The sequence below is a fragment of the Oncorhynchus kisutch genome, unplaced genomic scaffold (assembly GCF_002021735.2).
Source record: "Oncorhynchus kisutch isolate 150728-3 unplaced genomic scaffold, Okis_V2 Okis06b-Okis10b_hom, whole genome shotgun sequence".
Lineage (NCBI taxonomy): Eukaryota > Metazoa > Chordata > Actinopteri > Salmoniformes > Salmonidae > Oncorhynchus > Oncorhynchus kisutch.
In genome coordinates this window covers 6513945-6536972 of record NW_022261983.1, presented here as the reverse complement: position 1 = coordinate 6536972, position 23028 = coordinate 6513945, and the positions used below count along the sequence as shown (strand labels likewise).

Genomic DNA, 23028 nt, shown 5'->3' with positions numbered 1-23028 from the left:
ATAGGTACACCCATCTAGTACCAGGTCGGACCCCCACTGCCTCCAGAACAGCGATTCAACAAGGTGGAGAAGAAGTTTCACAGGGATGTCGGTCCCTGCTGACGCGGTGGCATCACAAAGTTGCTGCAGATTGGATGGCGGGAGATTCATGCTGTGAACAGCCCGTTCCATCTCTTCCCATGCGCCTCTATTGGGTTTGGTCATCAACAATGTTCAGATACTCTGTGGTGTTCAATCATTGCTCAATTGGTATCAAGGGACCTAACTTGTGCCAGGAAAACATTACCCACACCATTACACCCCCGCAACCAGCCTGTACCGTTGACACCAGACACATGCTTACACCAACTTCTGACTCTGCTGTCAGCATGATGCAACAGTAACCGGCATTCGTCAGACCAGACAATGTTTTTCCACTCCTGAATTGTCCATGGTTGGTTATTGCGTTCCCAATGGAGCTTCCTCTTGTTGTTAGCTGATAGGAGTGGAACCCTGTGTGGTCGTCTGCTGCAATAGCTCATCTGTGACATGGATCAACAAGGTGTGCGTTCCGAGATGTTGTTCTACACAAAACTGTATTATTTGTCTGTTTGTCGCCTGCCTGTTAGCTTGCATGATTCTTGCCATTCTCCTTCAACCTCCCTCATCAATGAGCTGTTTTCACCCACAGGATTGTGGCTGACTGGATGTTTTTTGTCGCGTCATTCTCTGTAAAACCTAGACACTGTCGTGCGTGAAAGGAGATACTGAATCCGGCGTGCCTTCCTCTGACGATCATACCACCTTCAAAGTCAGTTAGGTCACACCTTTTGCCCATTCTAATGATCAAACAGTAAATGAATGTCTCAATGCCTGTCTGCCAGCTTTATATTGCAATTGACGTGACTCACTGTATAAGTGCGATCCATTTTCATGAACAGGGTGTACCTAATAAACTGGCTGATGAGTATATGTATGGAAGGTTTCATTCAAATCAAATGGGGTGCTGTCAAATGGATTTACCCTGATAGACTGTTTTAATTTCCCATGGAACTTTAAACAATGCAATGGTTGAAGCCAAGCAGAAGCTTTATAAACTTTATTCTTAACTGGAACATGACATTTTGAATTAACTTTACTCTATGAAGTATGTTCGGCTACTGTGGTCTTCCTTTGCAATTAAATCTAAAAGGATATTGGAATCAGCCTACGCACTGATCAAACAAAATATAATAATGTTTGTGTGTGTCACGCAAACTAATTTCTGGGATTGGTTATTATGATGGTGCATTTTAATGGGTTTCGATGCATATTAGCTTTTTTGATTGAGTTTATCCCACCAATATTTTCATGTTCAAATCTCAGACCCGGCTCACAGCACAGAGCTGGTGAGGTGAAGGGTTGAGGGTGAACCCCAGTAAAGGTGTGAGGTCCAGATCATCCTCTGTTACTCCAGGAGGAGGAGAGAAATGAAAGCGCTGCAGGAGGGAGGTGAAGAAGAGGAAGAGCTCCATCCTGGCCAGACCCTCCCCCAGACACACCCTACGACCTGCGAGAGAGACCAAAGATACAGAAAATAGCATGAAGTCTGTCCAAAAGGCAACCTGAATTGATCTACTTCTTGCAATTAAATTATGTGTTTCATAATGAAGTTAATCTACCTGCAGAGAAGGCCATGAAGGCGTCCCTCTTGACAAATCCTCCCTGCTCATCCAGAAAATGTGAGGGGTTAAAGGTGTGGGGGGTCTCCCATTCGCTATCATCCTGTAGGACCGACGTCAGTAGAGGAATCACAGATGTCCCCTGCAGTAAGGGTGAAGCACAGGACCCCTTATTTTCAGAGTAAAAGTGATGAAACTTGGTTTAATAAATGTGCACACTCAAAAGGAGTGGATTGCAACTTTAGGCAGAAATATATACTTATGGCATGCCCAAACACCAATATTTCACAATAATGTGTTGTGATCTGGATGCCGTCTTTTTGCATACCCCAAATGTGGAATCCTTACCGATATCATGGACAGAAATGGTTTGAGAACTTTCCAAGATTTGAAAGATACATACACATTACCAGGCAACTCCTTTTTTCTATATTTACAACTAAAGTCAGCTATGCTGGTCTACAGAGTCCCTTGGGAAACCCAACTACCAAACCTTCCAGTGATGGATTTATAAATACATTATATGGGTTCCCAGAAGGACTGATCTCTATAATATATAAACAACTTTTGGAAAGCTCATATTCTGAGCTAGCCATTTAAACAGTATGGTCCACAGATCTAATTCAATCTGAACAATCCTTTATCTGGAACAGAATATAGATGTCACGTATACTCCCTCTCTTTGGTTCCTTCCCCAGGCGTTGTTTCTGTATAAATAAACACAGAGATTTGGATATCCAGGTATCTGACCTTTTTGATGAAATATCCCTGGAAGGTGACATCTCGGCTGGTGGTGTGAGGGATGGACATGGGTACAATATTGGCCAGTCTCTGGGTCTCATGGATCACTGCATCAGTGTAGGGAAGGTTCTTCCTGTCCTCTACCAAGGGCTGACGACTTCCTATAACCCTGCTGATCTCCTCCTGGACCTGATCTGAGACAGAAAGGAGGGAGGGTTGGAGTTAATACAATGAAATGTACACTCAGTATACAAAACATTAAAAACACCTGCTCTTCTTTCCATGACAGACTGACCAGGTGAAAGCTATGATCTCTTACTGTCTCTTGTTAAATCCACTTCAATCAGTGTAAATGAAGGGGAGGAGACAGGTTAACAACGGATTTTTAAGCCTCGAGACAATTGAGACATTATTTAACTAGGCAAGTCAGTTAAGAACAAATTTTATTTACAATGACGGCCTACCAAAAGGCCTCCTGAAAGGACGGGGGCTGGGATAAAAATAAATATAAATACAGGACAACACACATTGAAGAGAGAACACAACACTACATAAAGAGAGACATAAGATGACAACACAGCATGGTACTAACATTATTTGGCACAGACAACAGCACAAAGGGGAAGGTAGAGAACAATACATCACGCAAATCAGCCACTGTCAGTGAGACTGTCCATGATTGAGTCTTTGAATGAAGAGATTGAGATAAAACTGTCCAGTTTGAGTGTTTGTTGCAGCTCGTTCCTGTCACGTTCTGATATTAGTTCCTTTGTTTTGTCTTTGTTTTAGTATGGTCAGGGTGTGAGTTGGGGTGGGCAGTCTATGTTCTTTTTTCTATAATTTGGGATTTCTGTGTTTGGTATGGTTCTCAATCAAAGGCAGCTGTCAATCATTGTCCTTGATTAAGAACCATACTTAGGTAGCCTAGTTTCACTTTTGAGTTGTGGGTGATTGTTTTCTGTTGAGTGTTTGTATCTGCACCAGACAGAACTGTTTCGGTCATTCGCTTTGTTGTTTTTGTTCAGTGTTTTATTTATTTCTTAAAAATTTGGACACTTACCACGCTGCTCATTGGTCCGATCCTTGCTACTCCTCTTCAGATGACGAGGAGGAGAACCGTTACAGTTCCAGTTGCCAGCTGCAGCGAACTGAAAAGACGAGCGACCCAGGGATGTGTGTGCTTTGGGGACCTTTAACAGAATGTGAGTGGCAGAATGGGTGTTGTATGTGGAGGATGAGGGCTGCAGTAGATATCTCAGATAGGGGGGAGTGAGGCTTAAGAGGGTTTTATAAATAAGAGTCAACCAGTGGGTCTTTCGACATGGATTGTGTATGCGTTCCATTCAGAGGTTGAATGGGCAAGACAAAAGATTTAAGTGCCTTTGAATGGGGTATGGTGAAGGTGCCAAGCGCATCGGTTTGTATCAAGAACTGCAACGCCGCTGGGCTTTTCACACTCAACAGTTTCCCATGTCTATCAAGCATGGTCCACCACCCAAAGGACATCCAACCAACCTGACAACTGTGGAAAGCATTATAAGGCCCTGCCCCGCCCCCCTTTCGGAAAAGCTGACCACGACTCCATTTTGTTGATCCCTGCCTACAGACAGAAACTAAAACAAGAGGCTCCCACGCTGAGGTCTGTCCAACGCTGGTCCGACCAAGCTGACTCCACACTCCAAGACTGCTTCCATCACGTGGACTGGGATATGTTTCGTATTGCGTCAGATAACAATATTGACGAATACGCTGATTCGGTGTGCGAGTTCATTAGCATGTGCGTTGAAGATGTCATTCCCATAGCAACGATTAAAACATTTCCTAACCAGAAACCGTGGATTGATGGCAGCATTCGTGTGGAACTGAAAGCGCGAACCACTGCTTTTAATCAGGGCAAGGTATCTGGTAACATGACCGAATACAAACAGTGCAGCTATTCCCTCCGCAAGGCTATCAAACAAGCTAAGCGTCAGTACAGAGACAAAGTAGAATCTCAATTCAACGGCTCAGACACAAGAGGCATGTGGCAGGGTCTACAGTCAATCACGGACTACAGGAAGAAATCCAGCCCAGTCACGGACCAGGATGTCTTGCTCCCAGGCAGACTAAATAACTTTTTTGCCCGCTTTGAGGACAATACAGTGCCACTGACACGGCCTGCAACGAAAACATGCGGTCTCTCCTTCACTGCAGCCGAGGTGAGTAAGACATTTAAACGTGTTAACCCTTGCAAGGCTGCAGGCCCAGACGGCATCCCCGGCCGTGCCCTCAGAGCATGCGCAGACCAACAGGCCGGTGTGTTTACGGACATATTCAATCAATCCCTATACCAGTCTGCTGTTCCCACATGCTTCAAGAGGGCCACAATTGTTCCTGTTCCCAAGAAAGCTAAGGTAACTGAGCTAAACGACTACCGCCCCGTAGCACTCACATCCGTCATCATGAAGTGCTTTGAGAGACTAGTCAAGGACCATATCACCTCCACCCTACCTGACACCCTAGACCCACTCCAATTTGCTTACCGCCCAAATAGGTCCACAGACGATGCAATCTCAACCACACTGCCCTAACCCATCTGGACAAGAGGAATACCTACGTGAGAATGCTGTTCATCGACTACAGCTCGGCATTCAACACCATAGTACCCTCCAAGCTCGTCATCAAGCTCGAGACCCTGGGTCTCAACCCCGCCCTGTGCAACTGGGTACTGGACTTCCTGACGGGCCGCCCCCAGGTCGTGAGGGTAGGTAACAACATCTCCTCCCCGCTGATCCTCAACACTGGGGCCCCACAAGGGTGCGTTCTGAGCCCTCTCCTGTACTCCCTGTTCACCCACGACTGCGTGGCCACGCACGCCTCCAACTCAATCATCAAGTTTGCGGACAACACAACAGTGGTAGGCTTGATTACCAACAATGACGAGACGGCCTACAGGGAGGAGGTGAGGGCCCTCGGAGTGTGGTGTCAGGAAAATAACCTCACACTCAACGTCAACAAAACTAAGGAGATGATTGTGGACTTCAGGAAACAGCAGAGGGAACACCCCCCTATCCACATCGATGGAACAGTAGTGGAGAGGGTAGCAAGTTTTAAGTTCCTCGGCATACACATCACAGACAAACTGAATTGGTCCACTCACACAGACAGCATCGTGAAGAACGCGCAGCAGCGCCTCTTCAACCTCAGGAGGCTGAAGAAATTTGTCTTGTCACCAAAAGCACTCACAAACTTCTACAGATGCACAATCGAGAGCATCCTGGCGGGCTGTATCACCGCCTGGTACGGCAACTGCTCCGCCCTCAACCGTAAGGCTCTCCAGAGGGTAGTGAGGTCTGCACAACGCATCACCGGGGGCAAACTACCTGCCCTCCAGGACACCTACACCACCCGATGTTACAGGAAGGCCATAAAGATCATTAAGGACATCAACCACCCGAGCCACTGCCTGTTCACCCCGCTATCATCCAGAAGGCGAGGTCAGTACAGGTGCATCAAAGCTGGGGCCGAGAGACTGAAAAACAGCTTCTATCTCAAGGCCATCAGACTGTTAAACAGCCACCACTAACATTGAGTGGCTGCTGCCAACACACTGACAATGACACTGACTCAACTCCAGCCACTTTAATAATGGGAATTGATGGGAAATGATGTAAATATATCACTAGCCACTTTAAACAATGCTACCTTATATAATGTTACTTACCCTACATTATTCATCTCATATGCATACGTATATACTGTACTCTATATCATCGACTGCATCCTTATGTAATACATGTATCACTAGCCACTTTAACTATGCCACTTTGTTTACATACTCATCTCATATGTATATACTGTACTCGATATCATCTACTGTATCTTGCCTATGCTGCTCTGTACCATCACTCATTCATATATCCTTATGTACATATTCTTTATCCCCTTACACTGTGTATAAGACAGTAGTTTTGGAATTGTTAGTTAGATTACTTGTTGGTTATTACTGCATTGTCGGAACTAGAAGCACAAGCATTTCGCTACACTCGCATTAACATCTGCTAACCATGTGTATGTGACAAATAAAATTTGATTTGATTCAACATGGGCCACATCTCTGTGGAATGCATTCAACACTTTCTTGAGTCCATGCTCCAACGAATTGAGGCTGTTCTGAGGAAGATGTTCCTCAGTTAACGTTTAACCTTCATTAACCAAGCCATCCTTGTCTAGTTTCATAATATATTCTTCAATTTGGCCCTTTGCCAATGTTGATAACTTGTAACACCATGAGTGCTTTACTGTTTCATGTCTGTGTGTCACAGGTGGCACCTTAATTCGGGAGGACGGGCTCATAGTAATGGCTGGAATGGAATCGAACACATGGTTTCCATATTTTTGATACCACTCCATTCCAGCCATTATTATGAGCCATCCTCCCCTCAGCAGCCTCCTGTGGTGTGTGTGTGCGTGCATGTGTTTGTGTTTATATCTATTCTTACCCTGTATATGGGGGTACTTGACCATTAGCAGCAGACCCCAGCGCAGGGTTGTCCCGGTGGTGTCGGTACCAGCAGCAAACAGGTTACCAACACTAAATACCAGGTTGTCGTCATGGTAGAAAGAATCCATATTGCCAGATTCCTAACAGAAACAGACCCTCAGATGACATGAGTTATGTACAGTCAGTCTTTCGTCAACTCTTAGCCAAGAGAAACTGACATGCATAGTATTGATATTAGCCCTCTGATTACAATGAAGATTATTCAACACGTTATGGTCACTAATATTAAAGGCTGCACTGAAATATTTTTATTATACATTTCTTTAAACCAATCATCAGTCATCTGTGCCAGTGCATGTTCAGTGGCCTTCTCTATAAGCATTCTGAAAGTCTTAATTTGTTTACAGAGAAATAGCATTGTATTTGGTCAAACACCATTTTTTCCAACAGTTTACTAAGAGCTGGCAGTAAGATGATAGGTTGGCTGTTAGAACCAGGCCTGAGGACAAACACTTATCTAGGCTCAGATTAAAGGCATGACAGTTGTCAATGCCAGGAGGTTTGTCATTATTGATCGATAATCATTTTGTCACCTCTCCCACACTAACTTTACAAAATGAAAGAAAAGCATTGTCCATTTGAATTATGTGGGGGGTTTTATGCATGAATATGATGGCTCACTGTTTTGCTGGCATTTCCTGCTTAACTTCATTGGCATTGTGGCAAATGTATCATTAAAATAATTGGCAACATCAAATTGTTGTGATAAATAAGCCATCTGGTTCCATTTTAATAGAATTAGTCTTTCTGACCATAATTTCCTTTTATTTATTTAACTAGGGAAGTCAGTTAAGAACAAATTCTTATTTACAATGACAGCCTACTGGGGAACAGTGAATTAACTGCCTTGTTCAGGGGCAGAACGACAGATGGTCAGCGACCTGGTCAGCTCGGGGATTCAACCCAGCTACCTTTCAGTTACTAGCCCAACGCTCAAACCACTAGGTTACCTGCCGCCCCAATTTAAAATACTCCAAAGTCCCCCCCATCATTCTTTATATCCTTGATCTTGGCTTCATAATACAGTGTCTCCTCTTTGTTGAGGTTAGTCACATTATTTCTCAATTTGCAGTCAGTCAGTCAGATGTGCAGCCAGACTTATTAGCCACTCCTTTTGCCCCCATCTCTTTCAACTATACAGTTTTTCAATTCCTCATCAATCCACGGAGCCAGTTTCTTAAAAGGTTCATGTTTATCAATAACTAGAAGAAGCAATTTCATAAATGCATCAAGTGCAGCGTCTGGATGCTCCTTATTAATCACGAGACCAACAAATATTTTTAAACATAATCTACATAAGAGTCACAGCAAAATGTGACTTCTTCTTTTTTTTTGTATTTTTCTTAAAACATCATTGTTGGTTAAGGGCTTGTAAATATGCATTTCACATGTGACAAATACAAAAGATTTTCAAATCAAATCAAATCGTATGATCTCATACACTATTTTAGTCCCATCTTTTAGAAGCTTCGCTTTCCTGGAAATAACCACTGGATATTGTGATCACTGCATCCAATGGTACGGTTACAGCCTTAGAACAAAGATCTATATTATTAGGAAAAATGTAATCAATACAGGGCATGTGGATGATCGTTCCTGTTCTGTTTGTAAACACACTAGTAGGTTGATTAATAACCTGAACCACATTACAGTCACTGGTTACAGTGAGATGCTTCCTCTTCAGCGGAGAGCTTGATGACAACCAAGATAGAAGACCTCTCTGTTTATATCACAAACTATTTTTTTATTTAAGTAAAGCAAGTCAGTTAAGAACAAATTCTTATTTACCATGACGGCGTACCCCGGCCAAACCCTAACAATGCTGGCCCAATTGTGTGTCGCACTGTGGGACTCCAATCATGGCCGGTTGTGAGCCAGCCTGGAATCGAACCAGGGTCTGTAGTGATGCCTCTAGCACTGAGATGCAGTGCCTTAGACCTCTGCGCCACTCAGGAGCCCCCATCAAGCATTTCACACACATTATCTGGATACTGACAGTTAGAACTCGGTGGCCTATAGGAGCTACACTAAAATAGGCTTTAGAAGAGGCAGGTGATCCTGCAACCACAACACTTTAATAACACGAGATCCTCTATAAGCATTACAGGGATATGGCTCTGAATATGTACAGCAACAACTCCCCCATATGCATTCCTGTGTCTTCTGTAGATGTTATATCATTGTATTGCTAATGATGTATCAAATGAATTATCGACGTGAGTCTCATAAATGGCTAATATATGAATATATATCTGATGTTAGCAAGTTCATTGTATTAACCTTATTTCTAAGCCTAGATGTATTATTAATATGGGCTATTTTTAGCCCTTTCCTGGGTAGCTTATCAGAGAGACATAATATGGAAAACAACAAAAAAGCAACATAACAGATAATCAACACATTATTTTAAATCAGCCTGAGGAACTGTTTCAGTGTTTGAGTCTGACTTTACATGTGATTCTACTGATACAGAGAACTAGTTAGATCCTCCCTCAGCTGGCATTCAGTCATATACGTCATTTAAATTAAATTATGTTGAATCAACATCGAATAGATGTTGAATTGACGTCTGTGCCCAGTGGGATGTTAGTGTTGGACAACTCAAGTTAGTTGTGTTTTTCGGCAGTAAAGTGAACCACAAGGTGGTGTAATAAGTACTATAAACCCGGCAGTTTGGTTCCTGGATACTGATTGTCCAAATGTCTTGGTAGTTTAGACAATATACCACTAGTGTGGCGCAAAATTACTCGTTTACTGTTCTAAATATGTTGGTAACAAGTTTATAACACCAGCAAAGCACCTCTGGGTTTTGTGGAATATGGCCAATATACAAGGACTATATACAGGCACTGCACTTCGCGTCATGCAGTGCCTCAGCTGTGGTAAATTGACCAGATACCACACCCCCTCTGACCTTATTGATTAATTCTATTCTGTATAGTCATACTGAGCAATATTAATGCAACACTTTGTTATGAATGAGTGAGATGCAGATTCTGCATGAAGTCTTCATACCTCCAGGGTCTGCTTTCGGACGAGGAACGAGTCCACAAAGCCTCTACACATATGAGGGTTCAGAGTCTCCTTCAGGCCCCTCACCAGCTCTGTCACCTCCATCTTCATATCAGCAATATTCTTTTTCAGACGTGTCAGGTTGTTTATCCACAGACCCAACCAGGGAAACATGTTGTACATCTACACAGAGATTCAGGTAGAATACACATAAAACAATATTATATTAATTATAACATAACACACCACAACTATGATTAGATTATTAAATGCATAAATTCAAATGTGATACGCATATGCATAAATATGTAGTGAGCACCAATAGTGATTCAATATTATTTGATATCGATATGATCAAGGCATATTGTAATGTCGGTTTATTATTTTTACTATTGTTAAGTGTGTGTACTGGAGGTGAAGTCAGGTGCAGGAGAGCAGAGTGTAGTGAACAGGCACACTTTTATTCTGGTCCAACGAAAGCACAACAGTACATAAATGTGCCCAAACACAGAACATAGACAAAAAGTATGGCGTGTAACAACACCCACATAACATAAAATCAATTTCACACGGAGGGGAACAGAGGACTAAATACATGCTGTGTGATTAGAGAATGAAAACCAGGTGTGTATGTATGGAACAAGACGAAACAAATGGAAATATGAAAAATGGATCGGTGATGGCTAGAAAGCCGGTGACGTCGATCGCCGATCGAACAAGGAGAGGAGCCGACATCGGTGGAATCGTGACAAGTATTCTGTAAAAAGAACACATTACTTTTCCTGCATACACAAAACCCTCAAACAGACCTCACAGGCTCTCAATTTAGCATATTTAATTAATTGCCTGTTGATGGTCCTATAATATAGGCCTCCCTAACTATGAATACAATATTATAATAACAGAATATTCACGCCTGGCCCAAAGGACAATCTGCTAACAGTTGTCTGAACTTCAAAGAGCCATGGAAGTGAACAGATAAGTGAACATACACAGTTGCAAAATATTTTATGCAAACCGAAACAATATGGAATCACAAAAATATTGATATAATTTTGAATATCGGTGCCCATCACTAGTGATTATTTAACCATATTATATATAATAATTACAATGATATAATTAATAAAATATTTTAGCCATTTAGCAGACGTATCCAGAGTGATTCACAGTTAGTGCATTCATCTTAAGTGTCACGACTTCCACCGAAGTTGGTGCCTCTCCTTGTTCGGGCGGCGTTCGGCGGTCATTGTCCCAGGCTTTCTAGCTGCCACCAATCTACGTTTCTTTTTCCATTTGTTTTGTCTTGATTGTACACACCTGGTTCCCATTATGTTAATATTTATTCCCTATTTAACCCGCTGCTTCCCACAGGGTTTTGTGAGTGTTTGTTCTTTGTTTAGTGTTCAAGACTTCTGTGAGCTGGTGTGTTTTCCCTACGTTGAAATATTTTGTTGTTTCTTTTCGAGTAAAGTATGTATTTTACTCAGTTCTGTGTCCTGCACCTGACTCCGTCCTAACCGCTGCACATTGACACATGACATTAAGATAGCTTGGTGGGACAATCAGATGTCACAGGCATAGTAAGTACACTTTTCTCAATAAAGTAGTCACTGGGGGCGGGGGGGAGTGTTTATTTAAGATACTTTTTGAGGAGTTAAGAGTTTCAGGTGTTTTCGGGAGATGGGCAGGGACTCTGCTGTCCTAGGTTCAGGGGGAAGCTGGTTCCACCATTGGTGTGTCAGGACAAAGAGCTTGGACTGGGCTATGAGGATTTTATTTGATATGTTATACGTATACATCATGAATATTGTATATAATGTTGTATAAGCAGCTTGGTAATGGGTTATAAACAGTACAATAATGGTTTATAATAAGTTTACTGGCCCATCAAGTAAAGTATAACTGAGTATGTACATATTAATTTGCAAGAATTCATAACAGGCGTCTGTTTCCTAGTTTTATTGATTGCACTGAAACAGACATGTATTTTTTTTAAACAAAATGGTCTGAATAAGCAGACTACCTGAATTGATGCAGAACCTGTAAGGTGAACACTCTCCTTGGCCCTGTCCGCCATGCCTGTGAATAGGGGGTCAGTGTATTCAAACCTGCTGCCGTAGACAATGGCCGAGATTATGTTGGAGACGGCATAAAGCACAGGCTGAGTGGTGTCAAATGCCTTACCTGTAATAGACAAAACATCTAATTAATCCAAAATAAGCTTTCCAGAACCCACACGATCACTTAGCTATTGACTAATAAAGTGGTTAAAAATAGCCTGATTTTTAACCAGGCAATTAAGCCTAGGCATCCCCTATAAATACATCATACTACTTCTACTACTAGCGTAGAGATACTGATTCTCTTACCCTTATGTTTTTCCAACACTTCAATCAGGTAGGGGATTTCCTCTAAGATTTTCTCCTCACTCCCTTTCTTGCCCATCCCAAAGTCTCTAAGGTTTGTCAGGGCAAAGCGCCTCATCTCTTTCCATGAGTCTCCATTGGCAAACAGAATCCCTGTAGAGAATGTAGTTTGTTTCCATGACAATTCAAAGTAATAATTATAAATAAATTACTATAATATGCCATTTCATAATGAGCATGTACCATATATATATATATATATATAAATATAATCTGCCAAATTATCTCTGCATCTTTTCTGGTCAGGATCATGTGTAACTATTTAAGACATTTTAGACATTTATATTATTTGCAGATGATTAGAGTAAGAACATTTGATGAATTGTGGAAACAGCGTGATCTCTGCATTCAGCATTCTAGTCTGATCTCTGCATTCAGCATTCTAGTCTGATCTCTGCATTCAGCATTCTAGTCTGATCTCTGCATTCACCCTTCTAGTCTGATCTCTGCATTCACCATTCTAGTCTGATCTCTGCATTCACCATTCTAGTCTGATCTCTGCATTGAGCATTCTAGTCTGATCTCTGCATTCACCATTCTAGCCTGATCTCTGCATTCACCATTCTAGTCTGATCTTTACATTCACCATTCTAGTCTGATCTTTACATTCACCATTCTAGTCTCAAATGTCAGAAAGGAGTGGTATTATTTCAAATGAACTTGTCAGTTATTGGATCACTTTCAACCAACCAGAGGACAGCCTAATTCAAGCACAGTATTTGGCAACATTGGTTGTTGTCCTAAACCCAACCATTGTTTCTGCGAGGGCACTGATTGGACCAGCCATTTTCTGGCTTCATCCAAAGCCAATCTATTGCATCTATTGCCAATCTAATGCATTTAATTTCCATCTCATCCCAAAGTGTCTGAAATTGATTGTGTAGCTCAATAACATTTATTTAAAGTAACTGTTAGGTGAAAATCTCACTTTTAAAAGTTCATAATTTGTTAACTTATACCCACAATGTTGTTGACTCATCCTATGCTCATATTTGTGGCCAACACATAAATTGGAGAACAAACGCATGGATTTCTGTTTTAGCTTGTTCATAGACTGCTTACAGATTAAGGAAATCAATAAGACAGGTTGTCATTTGGGTGAACTATCCCTTTAAGAATAGGACATAGCCAGCATAAGAGTAAAATATCATTACCATGTCCTTGGTTGAAATCATAGAACACAGGAGTGATGTCCCTGTCCCCAAAGTCCTCTGCCTGGTTGACCAGCGCCTGCTTGACCGTCTTGTATCCTGCCAGAACAACCACTTTCTTGGGTCCAAAGTGAACCGTGAAGATGGAACCATATTTCTTGGAGAGCTGGACAGATAAAGTATACATAAAGTACACCATAGACTCAGTTATGTCTCGTAATGATCTATGACTAAACACATAACTGGACATCTCATACATCTCATGACCGTCTTGTATCCTGCCAGAACAACCACTTTCTTGGGTCCAAAGTGAACCGTGAAGATGGAACCATATTTCTTGGAGAGCTGGACAGATAAAGTATACATAAAGTACACCATAGACTCAGTTATGTCTCGTAATGATCTATGACTAAACACATAACTGGACATCTCATACAGCTTGTTTAACGTGTTTCAGTCAAGAAATAGCGTGAAGACAGTGGTTTACAGTTGATGTCAGACCTACGTTCAAATAGCAGTCAATGTAATTTAATTACTTACAAACAATTTTTTTTATTGGAAATATATTTGGAAAGTATTGGTGTCGAGCTCCCACTCCCAATGTCACCGGTCTACTAACCACTGGTCCTGGCAACCCATCTTTATGCACACCTGGCAACCCATCATTATGCGCACCTGGCAACCCATCATTATGCGCACCTGGCAACCCATCATTATGCGCACCTGGCAACCCATCATTATGCGCACCTGGCAACCCATCATTATGCGCACCTGGCAACCCATCATTATGCGCACCTGGCAACCCATCATTATGCGCACCTGGCAACCCATCATTATGCGCACCTGGCAACCCATCATTATGCGCACCTGGCAACCCATCATTATGCGCACCTGGCAACCCATCATTATGCGCACCTGGCAACCCATCATTATGCGCACCTGGCAACCCATCATTATGCGCACCTGGCAACCCATCATTATGCGCACCTGGCAACCCATCATTATGCGCACCTGGCAACCCATCATTATGCGCACCTGGCAACCCATCATTATGCGCACCTGGCAACCATCTTTATGCGCACTTGGCAACCCATCATTATGCACACATGGCAACCCATCATTATGCACACATGGCAACCCATCATTATGCACACATGGCAACCCATCATTATGCACACATGGCAACCCATCATTATGCACACCTGGCAACCATCTTTATGCACACCTGGCAACCCATCATTATGTGCACCTGGCAACCCATCATTATGCGTACCTGGCAACCCATCATTATGCGCACCTGGCAACCCATCATTATGTGCACCTGGCAACCCATCATTATGCACACATGGCAACCCATCATTATGCACACATGGCAACCCATCATTATGCACACATGGCAACCCATCATTATGCACACCTGGCAACCCATCATTATGCACACCTGGCAACCCATCATTATGCACACCTGGCAACCCATCATTACGCACACCTGTGACTCATCAGTCACACCTGGACTTCATTACTATCTTGATTACCTACCCTTTATATAGTACTATTTTGTTATCAGGTACTATTGTTTATGTTTCCATGTCAGAGGTCTGGTCATGTCATTAACTGCACCTATGTTACAAGTGCATGTATTTACAACTACTTGTTATTTTTATTTGATGTAGTTGTTTTTGGCTGTGTATTACAAAATACTCAAACACAAAATGTCAAATACTTAAGTACACTAGTTATTTGAACCCAGGTCTGTTATAACAAGATCCCTGAAGGGATATTCCAGGGTGCATCTCGGGCGCCGTGGATGTCGATTATGGCAGCCCCCCGCACCTCTCTGATTCAGAGGGGTTGTGTTAAATGCGGAAAACACATTTCAGTTGAATGAGTTCAGTTGTACAAATGACCAGGTATCCCCTTTACTTTCAATATTCTAAAGTGGCCTCATCTCTTTCCTTGCAACACATTGGTCACTGTCACAAAGTATTTTGTCCATAGCCTGGTTCCCAACAAAAAACATCTGGGACCAGGCTACTTGGGCAGGACATATCTATTGAAATACATTACAGAATAGAACACTAAACAACATTAACCAGCTAAAAGCATATACAATGTGCCAGAGTTCATTCATCAGTTTGCTTACTGAACTTTTCAAACCTGGTGAAACAGCAAAAAAACTACATACAGTAAGTGAGATAAAACAGATCAAATCAACATCAACATGTTTTGTTCTGAAAGCAAAGGATGACTTCATCTTACCTCGCAGAGAGTGCAGTAGGGCTTCTTGAGGTCCAGCTGGAGCATGTTACCAAGCAGGGGCAGCGGCCTCGGTCCTGGAGGCTCCTTCCCCTGTTCCTCAGAGCTGGAACCAGAGGAGCGGAGGTAGAGGACCAGTAGAAACAGCACAGTACCCAGCAGTGTCACCGTGCTTGAGGTCTGTAGAAGACCTTCTATAAGAGACATCTTCAGACTGAGCTCATACACCTTATACTGGGCTAAAAATACAACACACTAATGTTCCGTCCACTAATGCTCAGACAACAGATCTCCAAGGACTTCCATGACAACAGATCTCCAAGGAATGCTATTTGTTTAACCTCCCCACCCCACCCTATTGGAGCAAGATGAGAAGAGGGAGGGTACAACCTCAGAGGAGGAGCTAAACAATGCAACTCCAGCAGGTCTGTCTACATATAATTGTGAAACTCACATGATCTCACCTGCAGGTCATTGACAAACTCTCCATATGATTTGTTTCCTGGTCTCGAAAGGCATTTATACGCCCGGCGAAATGGAATTAGGCTGATAGACCAGATAAACACATGTAAACTTTATTCCATCACCAAAGGGATGGTGAGGGTTACATAGATAGAATGAGGTTAAATCTAATCATATTTGGGATTTGATTGTGTTACTAAAGATCTTCAGAAATCCCCCTCCGTTGTCTATATACTTTGAAAACTCTATAAATATCATATAAAAAGATAATACATTTCTGATTGACACATATTTACATCTCCAATCATATATAATAACTTTTTAGACACTTGAAGGTGTTCCACATCTAATGTTTTATTTGTTTAGTGTGAGTCAATGATGATCAGGTAAATGGTCTGGTAAAACTATCTTCAGTGCAGACAGTGGGAGAAAGAACAGGTCAGGCTGGATCCCAATAATCCCTCTGCCACGAGGTTACAAAGGTCAGTTTACACATTCCAAAGACAGAATGCATTTCCAATCTCTGTAAAAGTCTGAAAACCTCTTCTTGAATAGAGGGAAGCATAACTAACAGAAGTCACCTTAGCCCTGCATATACGGATACTTCATTAAAATAAAATATTTTAAAATATGCTTTTTCATCATAGTCCTATATTTGTATATCATGTGTCGTCTAAGCCAGAAGTCGACCCACGATTTAATTTGCTCTCCAAAATATCAAATCAAATCAAATTTTATTTGTCACATACACATGGTTAGCAGATGTTAATGCGAGTGTAGCGAAATGCTTGTGCTTCTAGTTCCGACAATGCAGTAATAACGAACAAGTAATCTAACTAACAATTCCAAAAACTACTGTCTTATACACAGTGTAAGGGGATAAAGAATATGTACATAAGGATATATGAATGAGTGATGGTACAGAGCAGCATAGGCAAGATACAGTAGATGATATCGAGTACAGTATATACATATGAGATGAGTATGTAAACCAAGTGGCATAGTTAAAGTGGCTAGTGATACATGTATTACATAAGGATGCAGTCGATGATATAGAGTACAGTATATACGTATGCATATGAGATGAATAATGTAGGGTAAGTAACATTATATAAGGTAGCATTGTTTAATGTGGCTAGTGATATATTTACATCATTTCCCATCAATTCCCATTATTAAAGTGGCTGGAGTAGAGTCAGTGTCATTGACAGTGTGTTGGCAGTAGCCACTCAATGTTAGTGGTGGCTGTTTAACAGTCTGATGGCCTTGAGATAGAATCTGTTTTTCAGTCTCTCGGTCCCAGCTTTGATGCACCTGTACTGACCTCGCCTTCTGGATGACAGCGGGGTGAACAGGCAGTGGCTCGGGTGGTTGACGTCCTTGATGATCTTTATGGCCTTCCTGTAGCATCGGGTGGTGTAGGTGTCCTGGAGGGAAGGTAGTTTGCCCCCGGTGATGCGTTGTGCAGACCTCACTAACCTCTGGAGAGCCTTACGGTTGAGGGCGGTGCAGTTGCCATACCAGGCGGTGATACAGCCCGCCAGGATGCTCTCGATTGTGCATCTGTAGAAGTTTGTGAGTGCTTTTGGTGACAAGCCGAATTTCTTCAGCCTCCTGAGGTTGAAGAGGCGCTGCTGCGCCTTCCTCACGATGCTGTCTGTGTGAGTGGACCAATTCAGTTTGTCTGTGATGTGTATGCCGAGGAACTTAAAACTTGCTACCCTCTCCACTACTGTTCCATCGATGTGGATGGGGGGGGTGTTCCATCTGCTGTTTCCTGAAGTCCACAATCATCTCCTTAGTTTTGTTGACGTTGAGTGTGAGGTTATTTTCCTGACACCACACTCCGAGGGCCCTCACCTCCTCCCTGTAGGCCGTCTCGTCATTGTTGGTAATCAAGCCTACCACTGTTGTGTCGTCCGCAAACTTGATGATTGAGTTGGAGGCGTGCGTGGCCACGCAGTCATTTATGTGTCATTTATTTTTTAAGATTTTCAACGATTTGAGTGGAGATCTGCTTCCCCAACTCCCACTCTCGATGGGTTAGTATTTCTCATCTCTCCTTTAAATTGATCAAATGAGGTTCACTACCCATGGTGCTACTGACAAATCTACAAAGGTAGATTTGTCATTTAATTTGTAATCAGATCCACATCTCTGGCTTTTGAATTACTATAGATTATTTAGGTTAAGAACCTAAAGGTGTATGCACAAATCTAAATAAATAGATGCTTTCTTTACACAGCTAATCAGAGAAGTATTTGAGAGATTGTGGTTGTGAAAAAAAGACACATGGGTCTGTACGTCCATGTGTTTGCCCTGCCCTACAGCCACATCACCTCTGACATCTGCCTTTAACTAAATGGATCACTGCTCGGCTAAGAGGGAAATATACGCTCCCAGCCCTCTGCTCTATTACAACATTTTCATAAATAAATTGTGACTGACACTCACATAAGATTTTTGTTGATGGACAAAGGAATTCAGCTCAAAATGACTTTTGTTTAGGAAATCTGTTTGCAAATACTCCCAAAAATAGATATACAGGTTCATCCAGGTAACTGCCAAAATAAAGGAAACACCAACATAAAGTGTCTTAATACAGTGTTGGGCCATGATGAGCTAAAACAGCTTCAATGCACCTTGGCATAGATTTCACAAGTGTCTGGAACTCTTTTCTTCCATGAGAAATTCCATCATTTGTTGTTTTATTTATGGCTGTGGAAAACAGTCCCAGGCGTCACTCCAGAATCTCCCATAAGTGTTCAATTGGTTTGAGATCTGGTGGCTGAGACAGACATGGCATAGGGTTTACATTGTTTTTATGCTCATCAAACCATTCATTGATTGTGGATAGGGGCATTGTCTTTATGATAGCCAAAATAATGGCCCGTCCAGCATTTTTTACATGACCCTAAGTATGAGGAGATGTTAATTGCTTGATTAAGGAGGGTAGGAACCACACCTGTGTGAAAGCACCTGCTTTCAATATACTTTGTGTCCCTCATGTACTTGTGTTTCCATTATTTTTGGCAGTTACATGTATGTGGTCTGTCTCAATGTAATCAAAGTATGAAATTATTATGGTATTGTGAAATATAATATCTGTTTGGGCTTACTTGCTGTCAATGTACAAATGATAACAATTATGTTCCGGCCCAATGACTATCTGCTCAAGAAAAAATCTTCCTGCGGCTGAATGTAGTTGCCTACTCTCCTGGTCTAACCAGTGTGGAAATACACATTGAGACCAAACTCTCTCCTCTGCAATATTGCCTCAAATTGCCGCTGTATCATGGGCTTCCGATGTGCTGTCATCGTGGTTGGGTGATTACATCCAAACTCTCCAAACTCACAAAAGTGCACAACACACAAGAGTTGAAACAAAGGTTACTTTCTGTCAAAAAGGTGTGATTGCTGAGGGTTATGAATCAGGGTCATTTAACATATGGTGTAAAGTCTGGTAGAAACTGACCCAGGGATCATTGACCGTTCTTAATCCTACATAGCTCCCTGTTAACCAGCAAGTGAATAGCCAACTTGTCCCAAAAGAGCTGAGGGGAAGTTGGAGAAGAAATGGCATAGAGGAGGTGTGTTACTTTTTGGAACAGTATTTTCGCTCACGGGTATGTGCTTACAGGAACAGTCATGTAATATATAGTGTAGGTTAACAGCAAGGATAAACCGCTATCATATGCCTTGATCATACAGGTATCAAAAGATAAAATGAACCCTTGCAAAGGCTTCTGGGGTTGATCTCAAAGGCTCTCAGTTTACTTATTGTCTGCTGATGGTTGATATTCAAACTGGTTAGGTAGGTTTAGACTCTCAGAGCATTCACACCTGAGTAAAGCCAGCGTGTCTATGTATGCGGGTGACTCAATATATATATATAAGTCCATAAAAATGCATTGAATAACATATTCACAACATGGAACAACAGATAGTCTCCCCAAAAATCAAAAGGAAGTTTGTTCTGAAGTGTCTGTCCTATATCTGAGAGATATAAGAAGATCAGGAAACATATACACTAACGGTCAAAAGTTTGGACACACCTACTCATTCAAGGGTTTCTCTTTATTTTTTACAATTTTCTACTTTGTAAAATAATAGTGAAGACATTTAAACTATGAAATAACGCATATGGAACCAGGTAGTAACCAAAAAAGTGTTAAACAAATCTAAATGTATATTATATTTGAGATTCCTCAAAGTAGCCACCCTTTGCCTTGATGACAGCTTTGCACCTTCCTGGAATGCTTTTCAAATAACAGGTTCTTTAAAGTATATTTGTGGAATTTCGTTCCCTCTTAATGTGTATTCTACAATGTAGAAAATAGTAAAAATAAAGAAAAACCCTTGAATGAGTAGGTTCTAAAACCGGTAGAGTATATATATTTATATATACTTTTACAGGTATTTAACCCCTTATTTTTGGCACTAAACAATGTAAACCCTGTCTAAGCTGGGGGGGGGGGGGGGGGGGGTTGTTTGATCTGTCCTATATCTGAGAGATATTATAAAGATCAGAACATTTAGTTTTATTTATTTGTACATATATACAGTGCCTTCAGAAAGTATTCATACCCTTAGCTTATTCCACATTTTGTTGTGCCTGATTTGAACATTTATTAGATTTTTTTCTGATCCATCGACACACAATACCTCACAATGATTTTAGCAATGTTTCAAATGGATTAAAAATGAATATAGAAATATCGAATTTACATACATTCAACCACTCCACAAATTTCTTGTTAACAAACTATAGTTTGGGCAAATCGGTTAGGACATCTACTTTGTGCATGACACAAGTCATTTTTCCAACAATTGTTTACAGACAGATTATTTCACAATTCCAGAAAATGAAGTCATGGCTTTCGAAGCTTCTGATAAATGATGTCCATTAGCCTGAGTCAATTGGAGGTGTACCTGTGGATGTATTTCAAGGCCTACCTTCAAACTCAATGCCTCTTTGCTTGATATCATGGGACAATTAAAAGAAATCAGCCAAGACCTCAGTAAAACCATTGTAGACCTCCACAAGTCTGGTTCATCCTTGGGAGCAATTTCCAAATGCCTGAAGTTACTACATTCATCTGTACAAATAATAGTACGCAAGTATAAACACCATGGGACCACGCAGCCATCATACCGCTCAGGAAGGAGACGCGTTCTGTCTCCTAGAGATGAAGGTACTTTGGTGCGAAAAGTGCAAATCAATCCCAGAACAACAGCAGAGAACCTTGTAAAGATGCTGGAGGAAACAGGTACAAAAGTATCTATATCCCCAGTAAAACGAGTCCTATATTGGCATAAACTGAAAGGCCGCTCAACAAGGAAGAAGCCACTGCTCCAAAACCACCATTAAAAAAACAGACTACAGTTTGCAACTGCACACATGGACAAAGATTGTACTTTTGGAGAAATGTCCTCTGGTCTGATGAAACAAAAACAGAGCTGTTTGGCCATAATGAACATCGTCATGTTTGGAGGAAAAAGGGGGAAGCTTGCAAGCCGAAGATCACCATCCCAACCATGAAGAACGGGGGTGGCAGCATCATTTTGTGGGGGTGCATTGCTGCAGGAGGGACTGGTGGACTTCACAAAATAGATGGCATCATGAGGAAAGGAAATTATGTGGATATATTGAAGCAACATCTCAAGACATCAGTCAGGCAGGAAGTTAAAGCTTGGTCGCAAATGGGTCTTCCAAATGGAAAAGGACTCCAAGCATACTTCCAAAGTTGTGGCAAAATGGCTTAAGGACAACAAAGTCAAGGTATTGGAGTGGCCATCACAAAGCCCTGACCTCAATCCTATAGAAAATTTGTGGGCAGAACTGAAAGTTTGTGAGAGTCAGGAGGCCTACAACCTTGACTCAGTTACACCATCTCTGTCAGTAGGAATGGGCCAAAATTCACCCAACTTATTGTGGGAAGCTTGTAGAAGGCTACCCAAAACGTTTGACCCAAGTTAAACAATTTAAAAGGCAATGCTACCAAAAACTATTTGAGTGTATGCAATTTCAGCTGTAACTATTCACACCCCTGAGTCAATACTTTGTAGAAGCATCTTTGGCAGCGACTACAGCTGTCAGTCTTTCTGGGTAAGTCTCTAAGGGCTTTCCACACCTGGATTGTGCATCATTAACACATTCTTAAGAAAAATTCTTCAACTATGTCAAATTGGTTGTTGATCATTGCAAGACAATCATTTTCAGGTCTTGTCATAGATTTTCAAGTAGATATAAGTCAAAAATGTAATTCGTCCACATGAACATTCACTATCTTCTTGGTAAGGAACTCCAGTTTAGATTTGGCCTTGTGTTTTAGGTTAATTCATCTCCCAGTGTCAAGTGGAAAGCAGACTGAACCAATTTTTCCTATAGGATTTCTCCTTTGCTTAGTTCTATTCCGTAAATTTTTTATCCTGAATTACTCCCCAGTCCTTAACGATTAAAAGCATACCCATAATATGATACAGCTACCACTATGCTTGAAAATATGGAAAGGAAAGGGGGATACCTAGTCAGTTGTACAACTGAATGGCCCGTGGAAAAGTGATAGTAGTACTCAGTAATGTGTTGTATTGGATTTGCCGCAAACATGCAGTATTACTTTAGTGCCTTGTTGCAAACAGGATGTATGTTTTGGAATATTTTTTATTCTGAAAAGGTTTTCTTCTTTTCACTCTGTCAATTAGGTTAGTATTGTGGAGTAACTACTATATTATTGATCCATCCTTAGTTTTCTCATAGTCAGTCATTAAACTCTAACTGTTTTAAAGTCACC

At 41.5% G+C, this 23028-nt stretch overlaps 1 protein-coding gene across 2 annotated transcripts; it reads right to left on the bottom strand.

The window, feature by feature from the left end:
• Positions 1 to 1062: 1062 nt before the first annotated feature.
• LOC116359984 (cytochrome P450 2K1) lies at positions 1063 to 16051 on the bottom strand. Of its 2 annotated transcripts, XM_031814274.1 has the most exons (9): positions 15776 to 16051; positions 13520 to 13682; positions 12309 to 12458; positions 11963 to 12123; positions 9940 to 10119; positions 6863 to 7004; positions 2391 to 2575; positions 1641 to 1782; positions 1063 to 1528 (listed from the first exon to the last, which is right to left on the bottom strand). In XM_031814274.1, exons 1-9 carry the CDS (start codon positions 15977 to 15979, stop codon positions 1341 to 1343), a joined length of 1515 nt encoding a protein of 504 aa, XP_031670134.1. In that variant the 5' UTR covers positions 15980 to 16051; the 3' UTR covers positions 1063 to 1340. The 2 variants fall into 2 exon arrangements, with proteins under 2 accessions (XP_031670134.1, XP_031670133.1); XM_031814273.1 differs by lacking the exon at positions 15776 to 16051 and having other exon boundaries at positions 11963 to 12018; positions 13520 to 13730.
• Between the last annotated feature and the right edge of the window lie 6977 nt (positions 16052 to 23028).